The sequence below is a fragment of the Oncorhynchus kisutch genome, linkage group LG1, assembly GCF_002021735.2.
Source record: "Oncorhynchus kisutch isolate 150728-3 linkage group LG1, Okis_V2, whole genome shotgun sequence".
In the NCBI taxonomy this organism is placed as follows: domain Eukaryota; kingdom Metazoa; phylum Chordata; class Actinopteri; order Salmoniformes; family Salmonidae; genus Oncorhynchus; species Oncorhynchus kisutch.
Window position 1 is genome coordinate 10,584,711 of NC_034174.2, and position 20,000 is coordinate 10,604,710.

Sequence of the window (20,000 nt, forward strand, 5' to 3'; positions counted from 1 at the left end):
GACCTTTCCCAGTAAACTAGATGCATTAATACTAGTCCACGTTGTGTGGCCATTGATTGGTTATATGACCTTTGACCCGAAAACCATTATTCAACCATTATTTATTTTCAGATCACATGACTTACTTGACATTCCTTTCAGCTCCTACTGGAACAAAGAGCAGGTCACATAATGCCACATCATAATGAATCTCTGCTAAACTGTGTTGGAAGACTAACACATCTTACATAACATATCCGTCCCAAATGGCACCCTTTATAGTGCACTATATAGAAAATAGGGTGCCGTTTGGGACCGGCCCATAATACCAGTTGAATGTCCCTCTCTGCCAAAGGTCTAGATTTTCTCTGTGTTGCTCTAATTTGACTGTTAGCATCATACGCCAAAAACACAGATTAACAGAGAGTCATGAAGCTGCAGGACAATCTTCTTCAACCACGGCATTTGGGAGTAAATCTTGAAGCTTTACTAAAGTTATTTTTAGGGTAGTATCTCGTAACGTACCTTACCCATTTTCATCCAATTGCGTTTGTATTAGATTGTGACAAATCCTTGCAACCAATTTACGATATCATAAGCCCCAACCTTGAGATGGAAATGCATCACACAGAAGGGGTAGAGCCTCCTATGCCTTGTGAATGCTGTCTGGATGGTGCCTGTTCTACAACTGTACCCCAGCCTGTATCTGTGTGGGCTCTCTAGTGTACATAGTATATGATTTGTCGTTGTCCAAGACAAAGGGACAATAAAGTTTGTGTTTCTACTCTGGGGGCTATGTCCCTCTCACCAGAGTAACTCCTTCTGAGTCGTGGTGGTTGATGTCCTCTCCCTCCCGGTGTCCGTCTCCCTATAGGTTGGTTGTATAGACTCAATAATCTATAGTTTGTAGGTATATTATAAATTATAAACTCTGTGGTTCGAGCCCTGAATTCTGATTGGCTGACAGCCGTATATCAAACCGCATACTCCGTCTGGCCACTATACAGACTCCGTCTGGCCACTCTACAGACTCCGTCTGGCCACTCTACAGACTCCGTCTGGCCACTCTACATACTCCGTCTGGCCACCCTACATACTCCGTCTGGCCACTCTACATACTCCGTCTGGCCACTCTACATACTCCGTCTGGCCACTCTACATACTCCGTCTGGCCATTCTACATACTCCGTCTGGCCACTCTACATACTCCGTCTGGCCACTCTACATACTCCGTCTGGCCACTCTACATACTCCGTCTGGCCACTCTACATACTACGTCTGGCCACTCTACATACTCCGTCTGGCCACTCTACATGAGGAGAGGCTTCCGTCTGGCCCCTCTACATACTCCGTCTGGCCACTCTACATACTCCGTCTGGCCACTCTACATACTACGTCTGGCCACTCTACATACTCCGTCTGGCCACTCTACATGAGGAGAGGCTTCCGTCTGGCCACTCTACATACTCCGTCTGGCCACTCTACATACTCCGTCTGGCCACTCTACATACTCCGTCTGGCCACTCTACATACTACGTCTGGCCACTCTACATGAGGAGAGGCTTCCGTCTGGCCACTCTAACATAAAGGCTGATTGGTGGAGTGCTGCAGAGATGGTTGTCCTTCTGGAAGGTTCTCCCATCTCCACAGAGGAACTCTAGAGCTCTGTCAGAGTGACCATCGGGTTCTTGGTCACCTCCCTGACCAAGGCCCTTCTCCCCCAATTGCTCAGTTTGGCCGGGCGCCCAGCTCTAGGAAGAGTCTTGGTGGTTTCAAACTTCTTCCATTTAAGAATGATGGAGGCCACTGTGTTCTTGGGGACCTTCAATTCTGCAGACATGGTACCCTTTCCCAGATCTGTGGCTCGACACAATCCTGTCTCAGAGCTCTACGGACAATTCCTTCGACCTCAGGGCTTGGTTTTTGCTCTGACATGCACTGTCAATTGTGGGGCCTCATATAGACAGGTGTGTGCCTTTCCAAATCATGTTCAATCAATTGAATTTACCCCAGGTGGACTCCAATCAAGTTGTAGAAACATCTCAAGGATGATCAATGGAAACAGGATGCACCTGAGACTCAATTTTGTGTCTCATAGCAAAGGGTCTGAATACTGATGTAAACAAGGTATCTCTGTTTTTTTTATCTTTAATATATTTGCAAACATTTCTAAAAACCTATGTCATTATGGGGGATTGTGATGTCATTATGGGGGATTGTGATGTCATTATGGGGGATTGTGATGTCATTATGGGGGATTGTGATGTCATTATGGGGGATTGTGATGTCATTATGGGGGATTGTGATGTCATTATGGGGGATTGTGATGTCATTATGGGGGATTGGGTGTAGATTGATGAGGGAAAACATTTATTTAATAAATTTTAGAATAAGGCTGTAACGTAACAAAATGTGGAAAAAGTCAAGGGGTCTGAATACTTTCAGAATGCCCTGTATTGGCCATATACCACATCCCCTCTGGTCTTATTACTTAATTATATGATAAACTCACCAGAGTAGCTCCCTGTGAATCATGGTGGTTGACGTCCTCTCCCTCCGTCAGCAGCTCCTGGATATCTCCCATCATCCTCCTCTCTACAGATGCCCGGGTCTCATTGATCATCTCCTGGGTGATGCCTGTCAATCAAACATACAGGAAGTGATTTAGGTCAGTTAGGCAGGCAAACAGAGACAGACGCTCAGTCAGTCAGCCAGCCACACTGAGACAGACCGATACCCTGTTCACACTATCTTGTCAACATATTCGTCGCCAGACCCACTGGCTCCAGGTCATCTACAAGTTCATGCTAGGTAAAGCTCCGCCTTATCTCAGTTCACTGGTCACGATGGCAACACCCATCCGTAGCACGCGCTCCAGCAGGTGTATCTCACTGATCATCCCTAAAGCCAACACCTCATTTGGCCGCCTTTCGTTCCAGTACTCTGCGGCCTGTGACTGGAACGAATTGCAAAAATCGCTGAAGTTGGAGACTTTTATCTCCCTCACCAACTTCAAACATCAGCTATCTGAGCAGCTAACCGATCGCTGCAGCTGTACATAGTCTATTGGTAAATAGCCCACCCTTTTTCACCTACCTCATTTGTTTTCTACTGTGTTATTGACTTGTTAATTGTTTACTCCATGTGTAACTCTTTGTTGTCTGCTCACACTGCTATGCTTTATCTTGGCCAGGTCGCAGTTGCAAATGAGAACTTGTTCTCAACTAGCCTACCTGGTTAAATAAAGGTGTTCTCAACTAGCCTACCTGGTTAAATAAAGGTGTTCTCAACTAGCCTACCTGGTTAAATAAAGGTGTTCTCAACTAGCCTACCTGGTTAAATAAAGGTGTTCTCAACTAGCCTACCTGGTTAAATAAAGGTGTTCTCAACTAGCCTACCTGGTTAAATAAAGGTGTTCTCAACTAGCCTACCTGGTTAAATAAAGGTGTTCTCAACTAGCCTACCTGGTTAAATAAAGGTGAAAAAAATAAAAATAAAAATAAATAAACCGCACTGTCAGAGACAGACAGTCAGTCAGCCAGCCACACTGAGACAGACCGATACCCTGTTCACACTACCTTGTCAACATAAACCGCACTGTCAGAGACAGACAGTCAGTCAGCCAGCCACACTGAGACAGACCGATACCCTGTTCACACTACCTTGTCAACATAAACCGCATTGTCAGAGACAGACACTCAGTCAGCCAGCCACACTGAGACAGACCGATACCCTGTTCACACTACCTTGTCAACATAAACCGCACTGTCAGAGACAGACACTCAGTCAGCCAGCCACACTGAGACAGACCGATACCCTGTTCACACTACCTTGTCAACATAAACCGCACTGTCAGAGACAGACACTCAGTCAGCCAGCCACACTGAGACAGACCGATACCCTGTTCACACTACCATGTCAACATAAACCGCACTGTCAGAGACAGACAGTCAGTCAGCCAGCCACACTGAGACAGACCGATACCCTGTTCACACTACCTTGTCAACATAAACCGCACTGTCAGAGACAGACACTCAGTCAGCCAGCCACACTGAGACAGACCGATACCCTGTTCACACTACCATGTCAACATAAACCGCACTGTCAGAGACAGACAGTCAGTCAGCCAGCCACACTGAGACAGACCGATACCCTGTTCACACTACCTTGTCAACATAAACCGCACTGTCAGAGACAGACAGTCAGTCAGCCAGCCACACTGAGACAGACCGATACCCTGTTCACACTACCTTGTCAACATAAACCGCACTGTCAGAGACAGACACTCAGTCAGCCAGCCACACTGAGACAGACCGATACCCTGTTCACACTACCATGTCAACATAAACCGCACTGTCAGAGACAGACAGTCAGTCAGCCAGCCACACTGAGACAGACCGATACCCTGTTCACACTACCTTGTCAACATAAACCGCACTGTCAGAGACAGACAGTCAGTCAGCCAGCCACACTGAGACAGACCGATACCCTGTTCACACTACCTTGTCAACATAAACCGCATTGTCAGAGACAGACACTCAGTCAGCCAGCCACACTGAGACAGACCGATACCCTGTTCACACTACCTTGTCAACATAAACCGCACTGTCAGAGACAGACACTCAGTCAGCCAGCCACACTGAGACAGACCGATACCCTGTTCACACTACCTTGTCAACATAAAACGCACTGTCAGAGACAGACAGTCAGTCAGCCAGCCACACTGAGACAGACCGATACCCTGTTCACACTACCTTGTCAACATAAACCGCACTGTCAGATACAGACAGTCAGTCAGCCAGCCACACTGAGACAGACCGATACCCTGTTCACACTACCTTGTCAACATAAACCGCAATGTCAGAGACAGACACTCAGTCAGCCAGCCACACTGAGACAGTCCGATACCCTGTTCACACTACCTTGTCAACATAAACCGCACTGTCAGAGACAGACAGTCAGTCAGCCAGCCACACTGAGACAGTCCGATACCCTGTTCACACTACCTTGTCAACATAAACCGCACTGTCAGAGACAGACACTCAGTCAGCCAGCCACACTGAGACAGTCCGATACCCTGTTCACACTACCTTGTCAACATAAACCGCACTGTCAGAGACAGACACTCAGTCAGCCAGCCACACTGAGACAGACCGATACCCTGTTCACACTACCATGTCAACATAAACCGCACTGTCAGAGACAGACAGTCAGTCAGCCAGCCACACTGAGACAGACCGATACCCTGTTCACACTACCTTGTCAACATAAACCGCACTGTCAGAGACAGACAGTCAGTCAGCCAGCCACACTGAGACAGACCGATACCCTGTTCACACTACCTTGTCAACATAAACCGCATTGTCAGAGACAGACACTCAGTCAGCCAGCCACACTGAGACAGACCGATACCCTGTTCACACTACCTTGTCAACATAAACCGCACTGTCAGAGACAGACACTCAGTCAGCCAGCCACACTGAGACAGACCGATACCCTGTTCACACTACCTTGTCAACATAAACCGCACTGTCAGAGACAGACACTCAGTCAGCCAGCCACACTGAGACAGACCGATACCCTGTTCACACTACCATGTCAACATAAACCGCACTGTCAGAGACAGACAGTCAGTCAGCCAGCCACACTGAGACAGACCGATACCCTGTTCACACTACCTTGTCAACATAAACCGCACTGTCAGAGACAGACAGTCAGTCAGCCAGCCACACTGAGACAGACCGATACCCTGTTCACACTACCTTGTCAACATAAACCGCACTGTCAGAGACAGACACTCAGTCAGCCAGCCACACTGAGACAGACCGATACCCTGTTCACACTACCTTGTCAACATAAACCGCAATGTCAGAGACAGACACTCAGTCAGCCAGCCACACTGAGACAGTCCGATACCCTGTTCACACTACCTTGTCAACATAAACCGCACTGTCAGAGACAGACAGTCAGTCAGCCAGCCACACTGAGACAGTCCGATACCCTGTTCACACTACCTTGTCAACATAAACCGCACTGTCAGAGACAGACACTCAGTCAGCCAGCCACACTGAGACAGTCCGATACCCTGTTCACACTACCTTGTCAACATAAACCGCACTGTCAGAGACAGACACTCAGTCAGCCAGCCACACTGAGACAGACCGATACCCTGTTCACACTACCATGTCAACATAAACCGCACTGTCAGAGACAGACAGTCAGTCAGCCAGCCACACTGAGACAGACCGATACCCTGTTCACACTACCTTGTCAACATAAACCGCACTGTCAGAGACAGACAGTCAGTCAGCCAGCCACACTGAGACAGACCGATACCCTGTTCACACTACCTTGTCAACATAAACCGCATTGTCAGAGACAGACACTCAGTCAGCCAGCCACACTGAGACAGACCGATACCCTGTTCACACTACCTTGTCAACATAAACCGCACTGTCAGAGACAGACACTCAGTCAGCCAGCCACACTGAGACAGACCGATACCCTGTTCACACTACCTTGTCAACATAAAACGCACTGTCAGAGACAGACAGTCAGTCAGCCAGCCACACTGAGACAGACCGATACCCTGTTCACACTACCTTGTCAACATAAACCGCACTGTCAGATACAGACAGTCAGTCAGCCAGCCACACTGAGACAGACCGATACCCTGTTCACACTACCTTGTCAACATAAACCGCAATGTCAGAGACAGACACTCAGTCAGCCAGCCACACTGAGACAGTCCGATACCCTGTTCACACTACCTTGTCAACATAAACCGCACTGTCAGAGACAGACAGTCAGTCAGCCAGCCACACTGAGACAGTCCGATACCCTGTTCACACTACCTTGTCAACATAAACCGCACTGTCAGAGACAGACACTCAGTCAGCCAGCCACACTGAGACAGTCCGATACCCTGTTCACACTACCTTGTCAACATAAACCGCACTGTCAGAGACAGACACTCAGTCAGCCAGCCACACTGAGACAGTCCGATACCCTGTTCACACTACCTTGTCAACATAAACCGCACTGTCAGAGACAGACACTCAGTCAGCCAGCCACACTGAGACAGACCGATACCCTGTTCACACTACCTTGTCAACATAAACCGCACTGTCAGAGACAGACACTCAGTCAGCCAGCCACACTGAGACAGACCGATACCCTGTTCACACTACCTTGTCAACATAAACCGCACTGTCAGATACAGACAGTCAGTCAGCCAGCCACACTGAGACAGACCGATACCCTGTTCACACTACCTTGTCAACATAAACCGCAATGTCAGAGACAGACACTCAGTCAGCCAGCCACACTGAGACAGACCGATACCCTGTTCACACTACCTTGTCAACATAAACCGCACTGTCAGACACAGACACTCAGTCAGCCAGCCACACTGAGACAGTCCGATACCCTGTTCACACTACCTTGTCAACATAAACCGCACTGTCAGAGACAGACACTCAGTCAGCCAGCCACACTGAGACAGACCGATACCCTGTTCACACTACCTTGTCAACATAAACCGCACTGTCAGAGACAGACACTCAGTCAGCCAGCCACACTGAGACAGACCGATACCCTGTTCACACTACCTTGTCAACATAAACCGCACTGTCAGAGACAGACAGTCAGTCAGCCAGCCACACTGAGACAGACCGATACCCTGTTCACACTACCTTGTCAACATAAACCGCATTGTCAGAGACAGACACTCAGTCAGCCAGCCACACTGAGACAGACCGATACCCTGTTCACACTACCTTGTCAACATAAACCGCACTGTCAGAGACAGACACTCAGTCAGCCAGCCACACTGAGACAGACCGATACCCTGTTCACACTACCTTGTCAACATAAAACGCACTGTCAGAGACAGACAGTCAGTCAGCCAGCCACACTGAGACAGACCGATACCCTGTTCACACTACCTTGTCAACATAAACCGCACTGTCAGATACAGACAGTCAGTCAGCCAGCCACACTGAGACAGACCGATACCCTGTTCACACTACCTTGTCAACATAAACCGCAATGTCAGAGACAGACACTCAGTCAGCCAGCCACACTGAGACAGTCCGATACCCTGTTCACACTACCTTGTCAACATAAACCGCACTGTCAGAGACAGACAGTCAGTCAGCCAGCCACACTGAGACAGTCCGATACCCTGTTCACACTACCTTGTCAACATAAACCGCACTGTCAGAGACAGACACTCAGTCAGCCAGCCACACTGAGACAGTCCGATACCCTGTTCACACTACCTTGTCAACATAAACCGCACTGTCAGAGACAGACACTCAGTCAGCCAGCCACACTGAGACAGACCGATACCCTGTTCACACTACCATGTCAACATAAACCGCACTGTCAGAGACAGACAGTCAGTCAGCCAGCCACACTGAGACAGACCGATACCCTGTTCACACTACCTTGTCAACATAAACCGCACTGTCAGAGACAGACAGTCAGTCAGCCAGCCACACTGAGACAGACCGATACCCTGTTCACACTACCTTGTCAACATAAACCGCATTGTCAGAGACAGACACTCAGTCAGCCAGCCACACTGAGACAGACCGATACCCTGTTCACACTACCTTGTCAACATAAACCGCACTGTCAGAGACAGACACTCAGTCAGCCAGCCACACTGAGACAGACCGATACCCTGTTCACACTACCTTGTCAACATAAAACGCACTGTCAGAGACAGACAGTCAGTCAGCCAGCCACACTGAGACAGACCGATACCCTGTTCACACTACCTTGTCAACATAAACCGCACTGTCAGATACAGACAGTCAGTCAGCCAGCCACACTGAGACAGACCGATACCCTGTTCACACTACCTTGTCAACATAAACCGCAATGTCAGAGACAGACACTCAGTCAGCCAGCCACACTGAGACAGTCCGATACCCTGTTCACACTACCTTGTCAACATAAACCGCACTGTCAGAGACAGACAGTCAGTCAGCCAGCCACACTGAGACAGTCCGATACCCTGTTCACACTACCTTGTCAACATAAACCGCACTGTCAGAGACAGACACTCAGTCAGCCAGCCACACTGAGACAGTCCGATACCCTGTTCACACTACCTTGTCAACATAAACCGCACTGTCAGAGACAGACACTCAGTCAGCCAGCCACACTGAGACAGTCCGATACCCTGTTCACACTACCTTGTCAACATAAACCGCACTGTCAGAGACAGACACTCAGTCAGCCAGCCACACTGAGACAGACCGATACCCTGTTCACACTACCTTGTCAACATAAACCGCACTGTCAGAGACAGACACTCAGTCAGCCAGCCACACTGAGACAGACCGATACCCTGTTCACACTACCTTGTCAACATAAACCGCACTGTCAGATACAGACAGTCAGTCAGCCAGCCACACTGAGACAGACCGATACCCTGTTCACACTACCTTGTCAACATAAACCGCAATGTCAGAGACAGACACTCAGTCAGCCAGCCACACTGAGACAGACCGATACCCTGTTCACACTACCTTGTCAACATAAACCGCACTGTCAGACACAGACACTCAGTCAGCCAGCCACACTGAGACAGTCCGATACCCTGTTCACACTACCTTGTCAACATAAACCGCACTGTCAGAGACAGACACTCAGTCAGCCAGCCACACTGAGACAGACCGATACCCTGTTCACACTACCTTGTCAACATAAACCGCACTGTCAGAGACAGACACTCAGTCAGCCAGCCACACTGAGACAGACCGATACCCTGTTCACACTACCTTGTTAACATAAACCGCACTGTCAGAGACAGACAGTCAGTCAGCCAGCCACACTGAGACAGACCGATACCCTGTTCACACTACCCTGTTCCATTGTTCTTTCATTTCACCCTTTCCAGCATGGTTCCAGCTTGGTTCCAGCTTGGTTCTAGCATGGTTCCAGCTTGGTTCCAGCTTGGTTCCAGCTTGGTTCCAGCATGGTTCCAGCATGGTTCCAGCTTGGTTCCAGCATGGTTCCAGCTTGGTTCCAGCATGGTTCCAGCATGGTTCCAGCTTGGTTCCAGCTTGGTTCCAGCATGGTTCCAGCATGGTTCCAGCTTGGTTCCAGCATGGTTCCAGCTTGGTTCCAGCATGGTTCCAGCTTGGTTCCAGCATGGTTCCAGCTTGGTTCCAGCATGGTTCCAGCTTGGTTCCAGCATGGTTCCAGCATGGTTCCAGCTTGGTTCCAGCATGGTTCCAGCTTGGTTCCAGCTTGGTTCCAGCATGGTTCCAGCTTGGTTCCAGCATGGTTCCAGCTTGGTTCCAGCTTGGTTCCAGCTTGGTTCCAGCATGGTTCCACCATGGTTCCAGCTTGGTTCCAGCTTGGTTCCAGCATGGTTCCAGCATGGTTCCAGCTTGGTTCCAGCCTGGTTCCAGCATGGTTCCAGCATGGTTCCAGCTTGGTTCCAGCTTGGTTCCAGCATGGTTCCAGCTTGGTTCCAGCATGGTTCCAGCTTGGTTCCAGCATGGTTCCAGCTTGGTTCCAGCTTGGTTCCAGCATGGTTCCAGCTTGGTTCCAGCATGGTTCCAGCTTGGTTCCAGCTTGGTTCCAGCATGGTTCCAGCTTGGTTCCAGCTTGGTTCCAGCATGGTTCCAGCTTGGTTCCAGCATGGTTCCAGCTTGGTTCCAGCTTGGTTCCAGCATGGTTCCAGCTTGGTTCCAGCATGGTTCCAGCTTGGTTCCAGCATGGTTCCAGCATGGTTCCAGGGACTATGGTGGCTGCGTAACCAGGACAGTGTATAAATATGAATATTGTGTTTCTTTATCTCCTCTGGCGTACAGAAAAGTCAAGACAATTAAAGGATGAGTAAGTTATTTCAAAAGCTATCCGATTCATTACTTAGAAACAGCTGCAAATTCCAATAACGTTTATAAGTTCACTTTACTCGCTTTGTCTAACAGCACTGTCATGACGCTAGAAAATACGCTTTGTCTAACAGCACTGTCATGATGCTAGAAAATACGTTTTGTCTAACAGCACTGTCATGACGCTAGAAAATACGCTTTGTCTAACAGCACTGTCATGACGCTAGAAAATACGTTTTGTCTAACAGCACTGTCATGACGCTAGAAAATACGCTTTGTCTAACAGCACTGTCATGACGCTAGAAAATACGCTTTGTCTAACAGCACTGTCATGATGCTAGAAAATACGCTTTGTCTAACAGCACTGTCATGACGCTAGAAAATACGTTTTGTCTAACAGCACTGTCATGATGCTAGAAAATACGTTTTGTGGTTCAGAGTGAAGTATTTATTTCGTTTCAAAGCACAAACGTTTGCGAGCAAGTTTCTCACACTGGCTTTAGACGGGGCCTACCAGGGCAAGTCCAGGGGCGTTGCCTAGCAACATGTGCCTCTGAGGGAGGTGTTGGATTCTGGGTAAACTTTGAACATTGAGATATTAAAGACATGATAGATCAGACACAGAGTATATAAAAGAGTGAGATCTGTAGAAAGACAGGGTGGCTGTGGAATGTGCTGGGTGGACGGGAGAGAGTCACGGGAATGCGATAGGTGATACGAGAGGACATCTGTGGATTAGGTGAAGGAGGGGTTGAGGTCAGGAGGTCAGATCCCCTTGAAGAGAGAAATAATGGTTATATTATCCTGATACCCTCTTCCTGTGGAACCCGAAGATGTAAGGATTGGAGAGGAGGATGAGTATCTAAAGTGGAGTATTTATACTTGTGATGACGGGAACATGTCTTTGTCTGAGTGCAGCTGTAATGACCCTTTGGGAAGAATTCAACTTGGTTAAGCTTCTCTAGTGTCCGTGAGTTAGAACAGAGGCAACAAAGAAAAGTACAGTATGAAGAGAGGCAGAAACTGCTTCTCTAATAGAAATCCCCGATCACACTTATAGGCGATGTTATGACAACGTTGGCTAGCTAAACTCATACACAGAAACACGTTGTCTTGCGCCGAACTGCGCATGTGCAGGTCATCAAAGGCACTCCGCCGATATAGAGTTGAAAACGTGTCAGTTTGTCACTTTCACGAGGTTGGAGTAAAAACATGTACGACTGCTTAAGACATTCGCTCAAATCCAGGTTGTACCTTCATATTTCAATCAAATTAACAACTAAGGAAGAATTTTTCTCTCATTGACTTGTTAAACCCCAAACCCCCGTTCCAGGTCTGCTTGGCCTGTTTAGCAAACGTTCCCCAAAGTCTCTGGGTTTAGAAACTCTGTGGAAGCAACGTCTGTATAGCTCAACAAATTCCCATGATTCAATGCTGTGTTCGGTCTGAACAGCTAGCTAAAATGGCTTTGAAAAAAATCAGATTTCAGCTAATAGGGAGAAGTATCTAACAAAATAACTACATCATGGCATTCACTAATCAAACACTATTTACATATATTAGAAATGTGGGTACATTTCTGGACCAAATTCTAACTAACATATTCAAACAACTGGATTAGAGAGGTTGACTTAAAATAAGTAGGCTTATATGTAGATACGTACAAACGTGAAGCGGAACACTTCTACACAACAAAATAGTTTTGTTCATTTAGATGAAGTGTCTAAAGGGTAGCGATGGTTGAGTCAACCATGACGGCTTCAGGCCAGTGTCAGGCGTCCCTCGACAAAGACATTCCTACTTCAATTAGACTCACTAAAGAATACATCAATGTGTTGCTCACCTCTGTTGGCCATGGCGGTCTCGATGATGTCCAGTGTGGGGTCATCTTCACACAAGTCATAGGGCATGTTGCCGTCAGAGTTCACCGTCAAGAGATCCGCTCCACTGTGTCACATGAGAGGTAAATATAAGTGTGGCTCAGTCGGTAAAAGCGTGGCGCTACCAACCCTAAAGGTCGTGGGTTCCATTTCCAATGGACTCACTCGTGTTTAAGTGTCATACATTTTTATAAAGATCGACAGAATGAACAGAAACATCCATGATGAGGACTATAACCAGATCATATACAGGTGTGAACAGAAACATCCATGATGAGGACTATAACCAGATCATATACAGGTGTGAACAGAAACATCCATGATGAGGACTATAACCAGATCATATACAGGTGTGAACAGAAACATCCATGATGAGAACTATAACCAGATCATATACAGGTGTGAACAGAAACATCCATGATGATATAACTATAACCAGATCATATACAGGTGTGAACAGAAACATCCATGATGAGGACTATAACCAGATCATATACAGGTGTGAACAGAAACATCCATGATGAGGACTATAACCAGATCATATACAGGTGTGAACAGAAACATCCATGATGAGGACTATAACCAGATCATATACAGGTGTGAACAGAAACATCCATGATGAGGACTATAACCAGATCATATACAGGTGTGAACAGAAACATCCATGATGATATAACTATAACCAGATAATATACAGGTGTGAACAGAAACATCCATGATGAGGACTATAACCAGATCATATACAGGTGTGAACAGAAGCATCCATGATGAGGACTATAACCAGATCATATACAGGTGTGAACAGAAGCATCCATGATGAGGACTATAACCAGATCATATACAGGTGTGAACAGAAACATCCATGATGAGGACTAAAACCAGATCATATACAGGTGTGAACAGAAACATCCATGATGAGGACTATAACCAGATCATATACAGGTGTGAACAGAAACATCCATGATGATATAACTATAACCAGATCATATACAGGTGTGAACAGAAACATCCATGATGAGGACTATAACCAGATCATATACAGGTGTGAACAGAAACATCCATGATGAGGACTAAAACCAGATCATATACAGGTGTGAACAGAAACATCCATGATGAGGACTATAACCAGATCATATACAGGTGTGAACAGAAACATCCATGATGAGGACTATAACCAGATCATATACAGGTGTGAACAGAAACATCCATGATGATATAACTATAACCAGATCATATACAGGTGTGAACAGAAACATCCATGATGAGGACTATAACCAGATCATATACAGGTGTGAACAGAAACATCCATGATGAGGACTATAACCAGATCATATACAGGTGTGAACAGAAACATCCATGATGAGGACTAAAACCAGATCATATACAGGTGTGAACAGAAACATCCATGATGAGGACTATAACCAGATCATATACAGGTGTGAACAGAAACATCCATGATGAGGACTAAAACCAGATCATATACAGGTGTGAACAGAAACATCCATGATGAGGACTATAACCAGATCATATACAGGTGTGAACAGAAACATCCATGATGAGGACTATAACCAGATCATATACAGGTGTGAACAGAAACATCCATGATGAGGACTATAACCAGATCATATACAGGTGTGAACAGAAACATCCATGATGAGGACTATAACAAGATCATATACAGGTGTGAACAGAAACATCCATGATGAGGACTAAAACCAGATCATATACAGGTGTGAACAGAAACATCCATGATGAGGACTATAACCAGATCATATACAGGTGTGAACAGAAACATCCATGATGAGGACTATAACCAGATCATATACAGGTGTGAACAGAAACATCCATGATGAGGACTATAACCAGATCATATACAGGTGTGAACAGAAACATCCATGATGAGGACTATAACCAGATCATATACAGGTGTGAACAGAAACATCCATGATGAGGACTATAACCAGATCATATACAGGTGTGAACAGAAACATCCATGATGAGGACTAAAACCAGATCATATACAGGTGTGAACAGAAACATCCATGATGAGGACTAAAACCAGATCATATACAGGTGTGAACAGAAACATCCATGATGAGGACTAAAACCAGATCATATACAGGTGTGAACAGAAACATCCATGATGAGGACTAAAACCAGATCATATACAGGTGTGAACAGAAACATCCATGATGAGGACTAAAACCAGATCATATACAGGTGTGAACAGAAACATCCATGATGAGGACTAAAACCAGATCATATACAGGTGTGAACAGAAACATCCATGATGAGGACTAAAACCAGATCATATACAGGTGTGAACAGAAACATCCATGATGAGGACTAAAACCAGATCATATACAGGTGTGAACAGAAACATCCATGATGAGGACTATAACCAGATCATATACAGGTGTGAACAGAAACATCCATGATGATATAACTATAACCAGATCATATACAGGTGTGAACAGAAACATCCATGATGAGGACTATAACCAGATCATATACAGGTGTGAACAGAAAAATCCATGATGAGGACTATAACCAGATCATATACAGGTGTGAACAGAAACATCCATGATGAGGACTATAACCAGATCATATACAGGTGTGAACAGAAACATCCATGATGAGGACTATAACCAGATCATATACAGGTGTGAACAGAAACATCCATGATGAGGACTATAACCAGATCATATACAGGTGTGAACAGAAACATCCATGATGAGGACTATAACCAGATCATATACAGGTGTGAACAGAAACATCCATGATGATATAACTATAACCAGATCATATACAGGTGTGAACAGAAACATCCATGATGAGGACTATAACCAGATCATATACAGGTGTGAACAGAAACATCCATGATGAGGACTATAACCAGATCATATACAGGTGTGAACAGAAACATCCATGATGAGGACTATAACCAGATCATATACAGGTGTGAACAGAAACATCCATGATGAGGACTATAACCAGATCATATACAGGTGTGAACAGAAACATCCATGATGAGGACTATAACCAGATCATATACAGGTGTGAACAGAAACATCCATGATGAGGACTATAACCAGATCATATACAGGTGTGAACAGAAACATCCATGATGAGGACTATAACCAGATCATATACAGGTGTGAACAGAAACATCCATGATGATATAACTATAACCAGATCATATACAGGTGTGAACAGAAACATCCATGATGAGGACTATAACCAGATCATATACAGGTGTGAACAGAAACATCCATGATGAGGACTATAACCAGATCATATACAGGTGTGAACAGAAACATCCATGATGAGGACTATAACCAGATCATATACAGGTGTGAACAGAAACATCCATGATGAGGACTATAACCAGATCATATACAGGTGTGAACAGAAACATCCATGATGAGGACTATAACCAGATCATATACAGGTGTGAACAGAAACATCCATGATGAGGACTATAACCAGATCATATACAGGTGTGAACAGAAACATCCATGATGAGGACTATAACCAGATCATATACAGGTGTGAACAGAAACATCCAATGATGATATAACTATAACCAGATCATATACAGGTGTGAACAGAAACATCCATGATGAGGACTATAACCAGATCATATACAGGTGTGAACAGAAACATCCATGATGATATAACTATAACCAGATCATATACAGGTGTGAACAGAAACATCCATGATGAGGACTATAACCAGATCATATACAGGTGTGAACAGAAACATCCATGATGAGGACTATAACCAGATCATATACAGGTGTGAACAGAAAATCCATGATGAGGACTATAACCAGATCATATACAGGTGTGAACAGAACATCCATGATGAGGACTATAACCAGATCATATACAGGTGTGAACAGAAACATCCATGATGAGGACTATAACCAGATCATATACAGGTGTGAACAGAAACATCCATTGATGAGGACTATAACCAGATCATATACAGGTGTGAACAGAAACATCCATGATGAGGACTATAACCAGATCATATACAGGTGTGAACAGAAACATCCATGATGAGGACTAACAGATATATACAGGTGTGAACAGAAACACCAATAGGACTATACCAGATCATATACAGGTGTGAACAGAAACATCCATGATGAGGACTATAACCAGATCATATACAGGTGTGAACAGAAACATCCATGATGAGGACTATAACCAGATCATATACAGGTGTGAACAGAACATCCATGATGAGGACTATAACCAGATCATATACAGGTGTGAACAGAAACATCCATGATGAGGACTATAAACCAGATCATATACAGGTGTGAACAGAAACATCCATGATGAGGACTATAACCAGATCATATACAGGTGTGAACAGAAACATCCATGATGAGGACTATAACCAGATCATATACAGGTGTGAACAGAAACATCCATGATGAGGACTATAACCAGATCATATACAGGTGTGAACAGAAACATCCATGATGATATAACTATAACCAGATCATATACAGGTGTGAACAGAAACATCCATGATGAGGACTATAACCAGATCATATACAGGTGTGAACAGAAACATCCATGATGAGGACTATAACCAGATCATATACAGGTGTGAACAGAAACATCCATGATGAGGACTATAACCAGATCATATACAGGTGTGAACAGAAACATCCATGATGAGGACTATAACCAGATCATATACAGGTGTGAACAGAAACATCCATGATGAGGACTATAACCAGATCATATACAGGTGTGAACAGAAACATCCATGATGAGGACTATAACCAGATCATATACAGGTGTGAACAGAAACATCCATGATGAGGACTATAACCAGATCATATACAGGTGTGAACAGAAACATCCATGATGAGGACTATAAACCAGATCATATACAGGTGTGAACAGAAACATCCATGATGAGGACTATAACCAGATCATATACAGGTGTGAACAGAAACATCCATGATGATATAACTATAACCAGATCATATACAGGTGTGAACAGAAACATCCATGATGAGGACTATAACCAGATCATATACAGGTGTGAACAGAAACATCCATGATGAGGACTATAACCAGATCATATACAGGTGTGAACAGAAACATCCATGATGAGGACTATAACCAGATCATATACAGGTGTGAACAGAAACATCCATGATGATATAACTATAACCAGATCATATACAGGTGTAAACAGAAACATCCATGATGAGGACTAAAACCAGATCATATACAGGTGTGAACAGAAACATCCATGATGAGGACTAAAACCAGATCATATACAGGTAACTGCCAAAATAAAGGAACACTTGAGTAAATAAGGGATACAAAGTATATCGATAATTAAGCAAATATTGTTAATTAAGCAAATAAAACAGATTGTGGTATAAAAAGTATGATTTATTATTTTGGGGGGTTTGTGCTATCCGGGATTCCTTGGGAAGTACTTACTCCATTGAAGAATACATTTAAAATGGCTAACGTTAGGTAATAGTTATGGTATTTATTAATATATTTAAAATTGCTAACCTTAGGTAATAGTTATGGTATTTATTAATATATTTAAAATTGCTAACCTTAGGTAATAGTTATGGTATTTATTAATATATTTAAAATTGCTAACCTTAGGTAATAGTTATGGTATTTATTAATATATTTAAAATTGCTAACCTTAGGTAATAGTTATGGTATTTATTAATATATTTAAAATTGCTAACCTTAGGTGATAGTTATGGTATTTATTAGGGTCCCCATTAGCCGCTGGTAAAGCACCATCTACTCTTCTTGGGGTCCACATTAAACATAACATAAGACATAGTACAGAACATTATTACTCAAGGACTGAAATACATACTTTTAAAATGTCATACATCGCCTACACATCAGTACATTCACACAACATCTAGGGCTAGTACACACTGTAGTACAGTGCACGTTACAATGCAAGACAGTCCCCTTTGTGCAGTAAGGTGTTCTTTAATCAGTTTTTAAAAAAACGGGTTATATACAGTTGAAGTCGGAAGTTTACATACACTTAGGTTGGAGTCATTAAAACTCATTTTTCAACCACTTCACAAATGTCTTGTTAACAAACTATAGTTTTGGCAAGTCGGTTAGGACATCTACTTTGTGCATGACACAAGTAATTTGTCCAACAATTGTTTACAGACAGATTATTTCACTTATAATTCACTGTATAACAATTCCAGTGGGTCAGAAGTTTACATACACTAAGTTGAGACACATTCTGTCTTCTAGAGATGAACGTACTTTTGTGCGAAAAGTGCAAATCAATCCCAGAACAACAGTAAAGGACCTTGTGAAGATGCTGGAGGAAACAGGTACAAAAGTATCTATATCCACAGTAAAACGAGTCCTATATCGACATAACCTGAAAGGCCGCTCAGCAAGGAAGCCACTGCTCCAAAACCGCCATAAAAAAGCCAGACTACAGTTTACAACTTCACATGGGGACCTTCACAAGTCTGGTTCATCCTTGGGAGCAATTTCCAAACGCCTGAAGGTACCACTTTCATCTGTACAAACAATAGTACGCAAGTATAAACACCATAGGGCCACACAGTCGTCATACCGCTCAGGAAGGAGACACATTTAAAATTGCTAACCTTAGGTAATAGTTATGGTATTTATTAATATATTTAAAATTGCTAACCTTAGGTAATAGTTATGGTATTTATTAATACCATAACTTCACATGGGGACAAAGGTCGTACTTTTTGGAGAAATGTCCTCTAGTCTGATGAAACAAAAATAGAACTGTTTGGCCATAATGACCATCGTTATGTTTGGAGGAAATAGGGGGAGGCTTGCAAGCTGAAGAACACCATCCCCAACCGTGAGATAGCACACCACTGGGCTCAAACTCACAAGGATCAGAGCCACAGATCATTGTTTAGACCACTGCACCACGGCAGTTCACAATTCAAGCAGGGAGAGTACTTGATGATAGAGGTTAATGGAAAGTGCATTGTTTTGATCCTTCCACCCAAACCACAGCCCTAACTACTTTTAATATCTAAACCATTTGAGTCATTTCTGTTGTAACCCTTTAACCTGGCGGAACTAAATGGGTAAAACATGTACGTTAGGTTCAATTTCAAATTTGATGTAATTGGATTATGAGATAAGATTGCTGAGTCACCAGATCTCAACCCAAAATGAACACTTCTGGGAGATTCTGGAGCAGTGTCTAAGACAGCGTTTCCCACCACACTCAACAAAACACCAAATG

The 20,000-nt window shown here is 44.3% G+C and overlaps 1 protein-coding gene across 1 annotated transcript in view; it reads right to left on the minus strand.

The window, feature by feature from the left end:
• Positions 1-20,000, minus strand: part of LOC109899709 (protein phosphatase 1 regulatory inhibitor subunit 16B-like) — a 181,031-nt gene that overhangs the window by 19,012 nt on the left and 142,019 nt on the right. Inside the window, 2 exon segments of the mRNA XM_031825888.1 lie at positions 2,492-2,616; positions 12,682-12,785. Coding sequence (XP_031681748.1) covers positions 2,492-2,616; positions 12,682-12,785 — 229 coding nt within the window.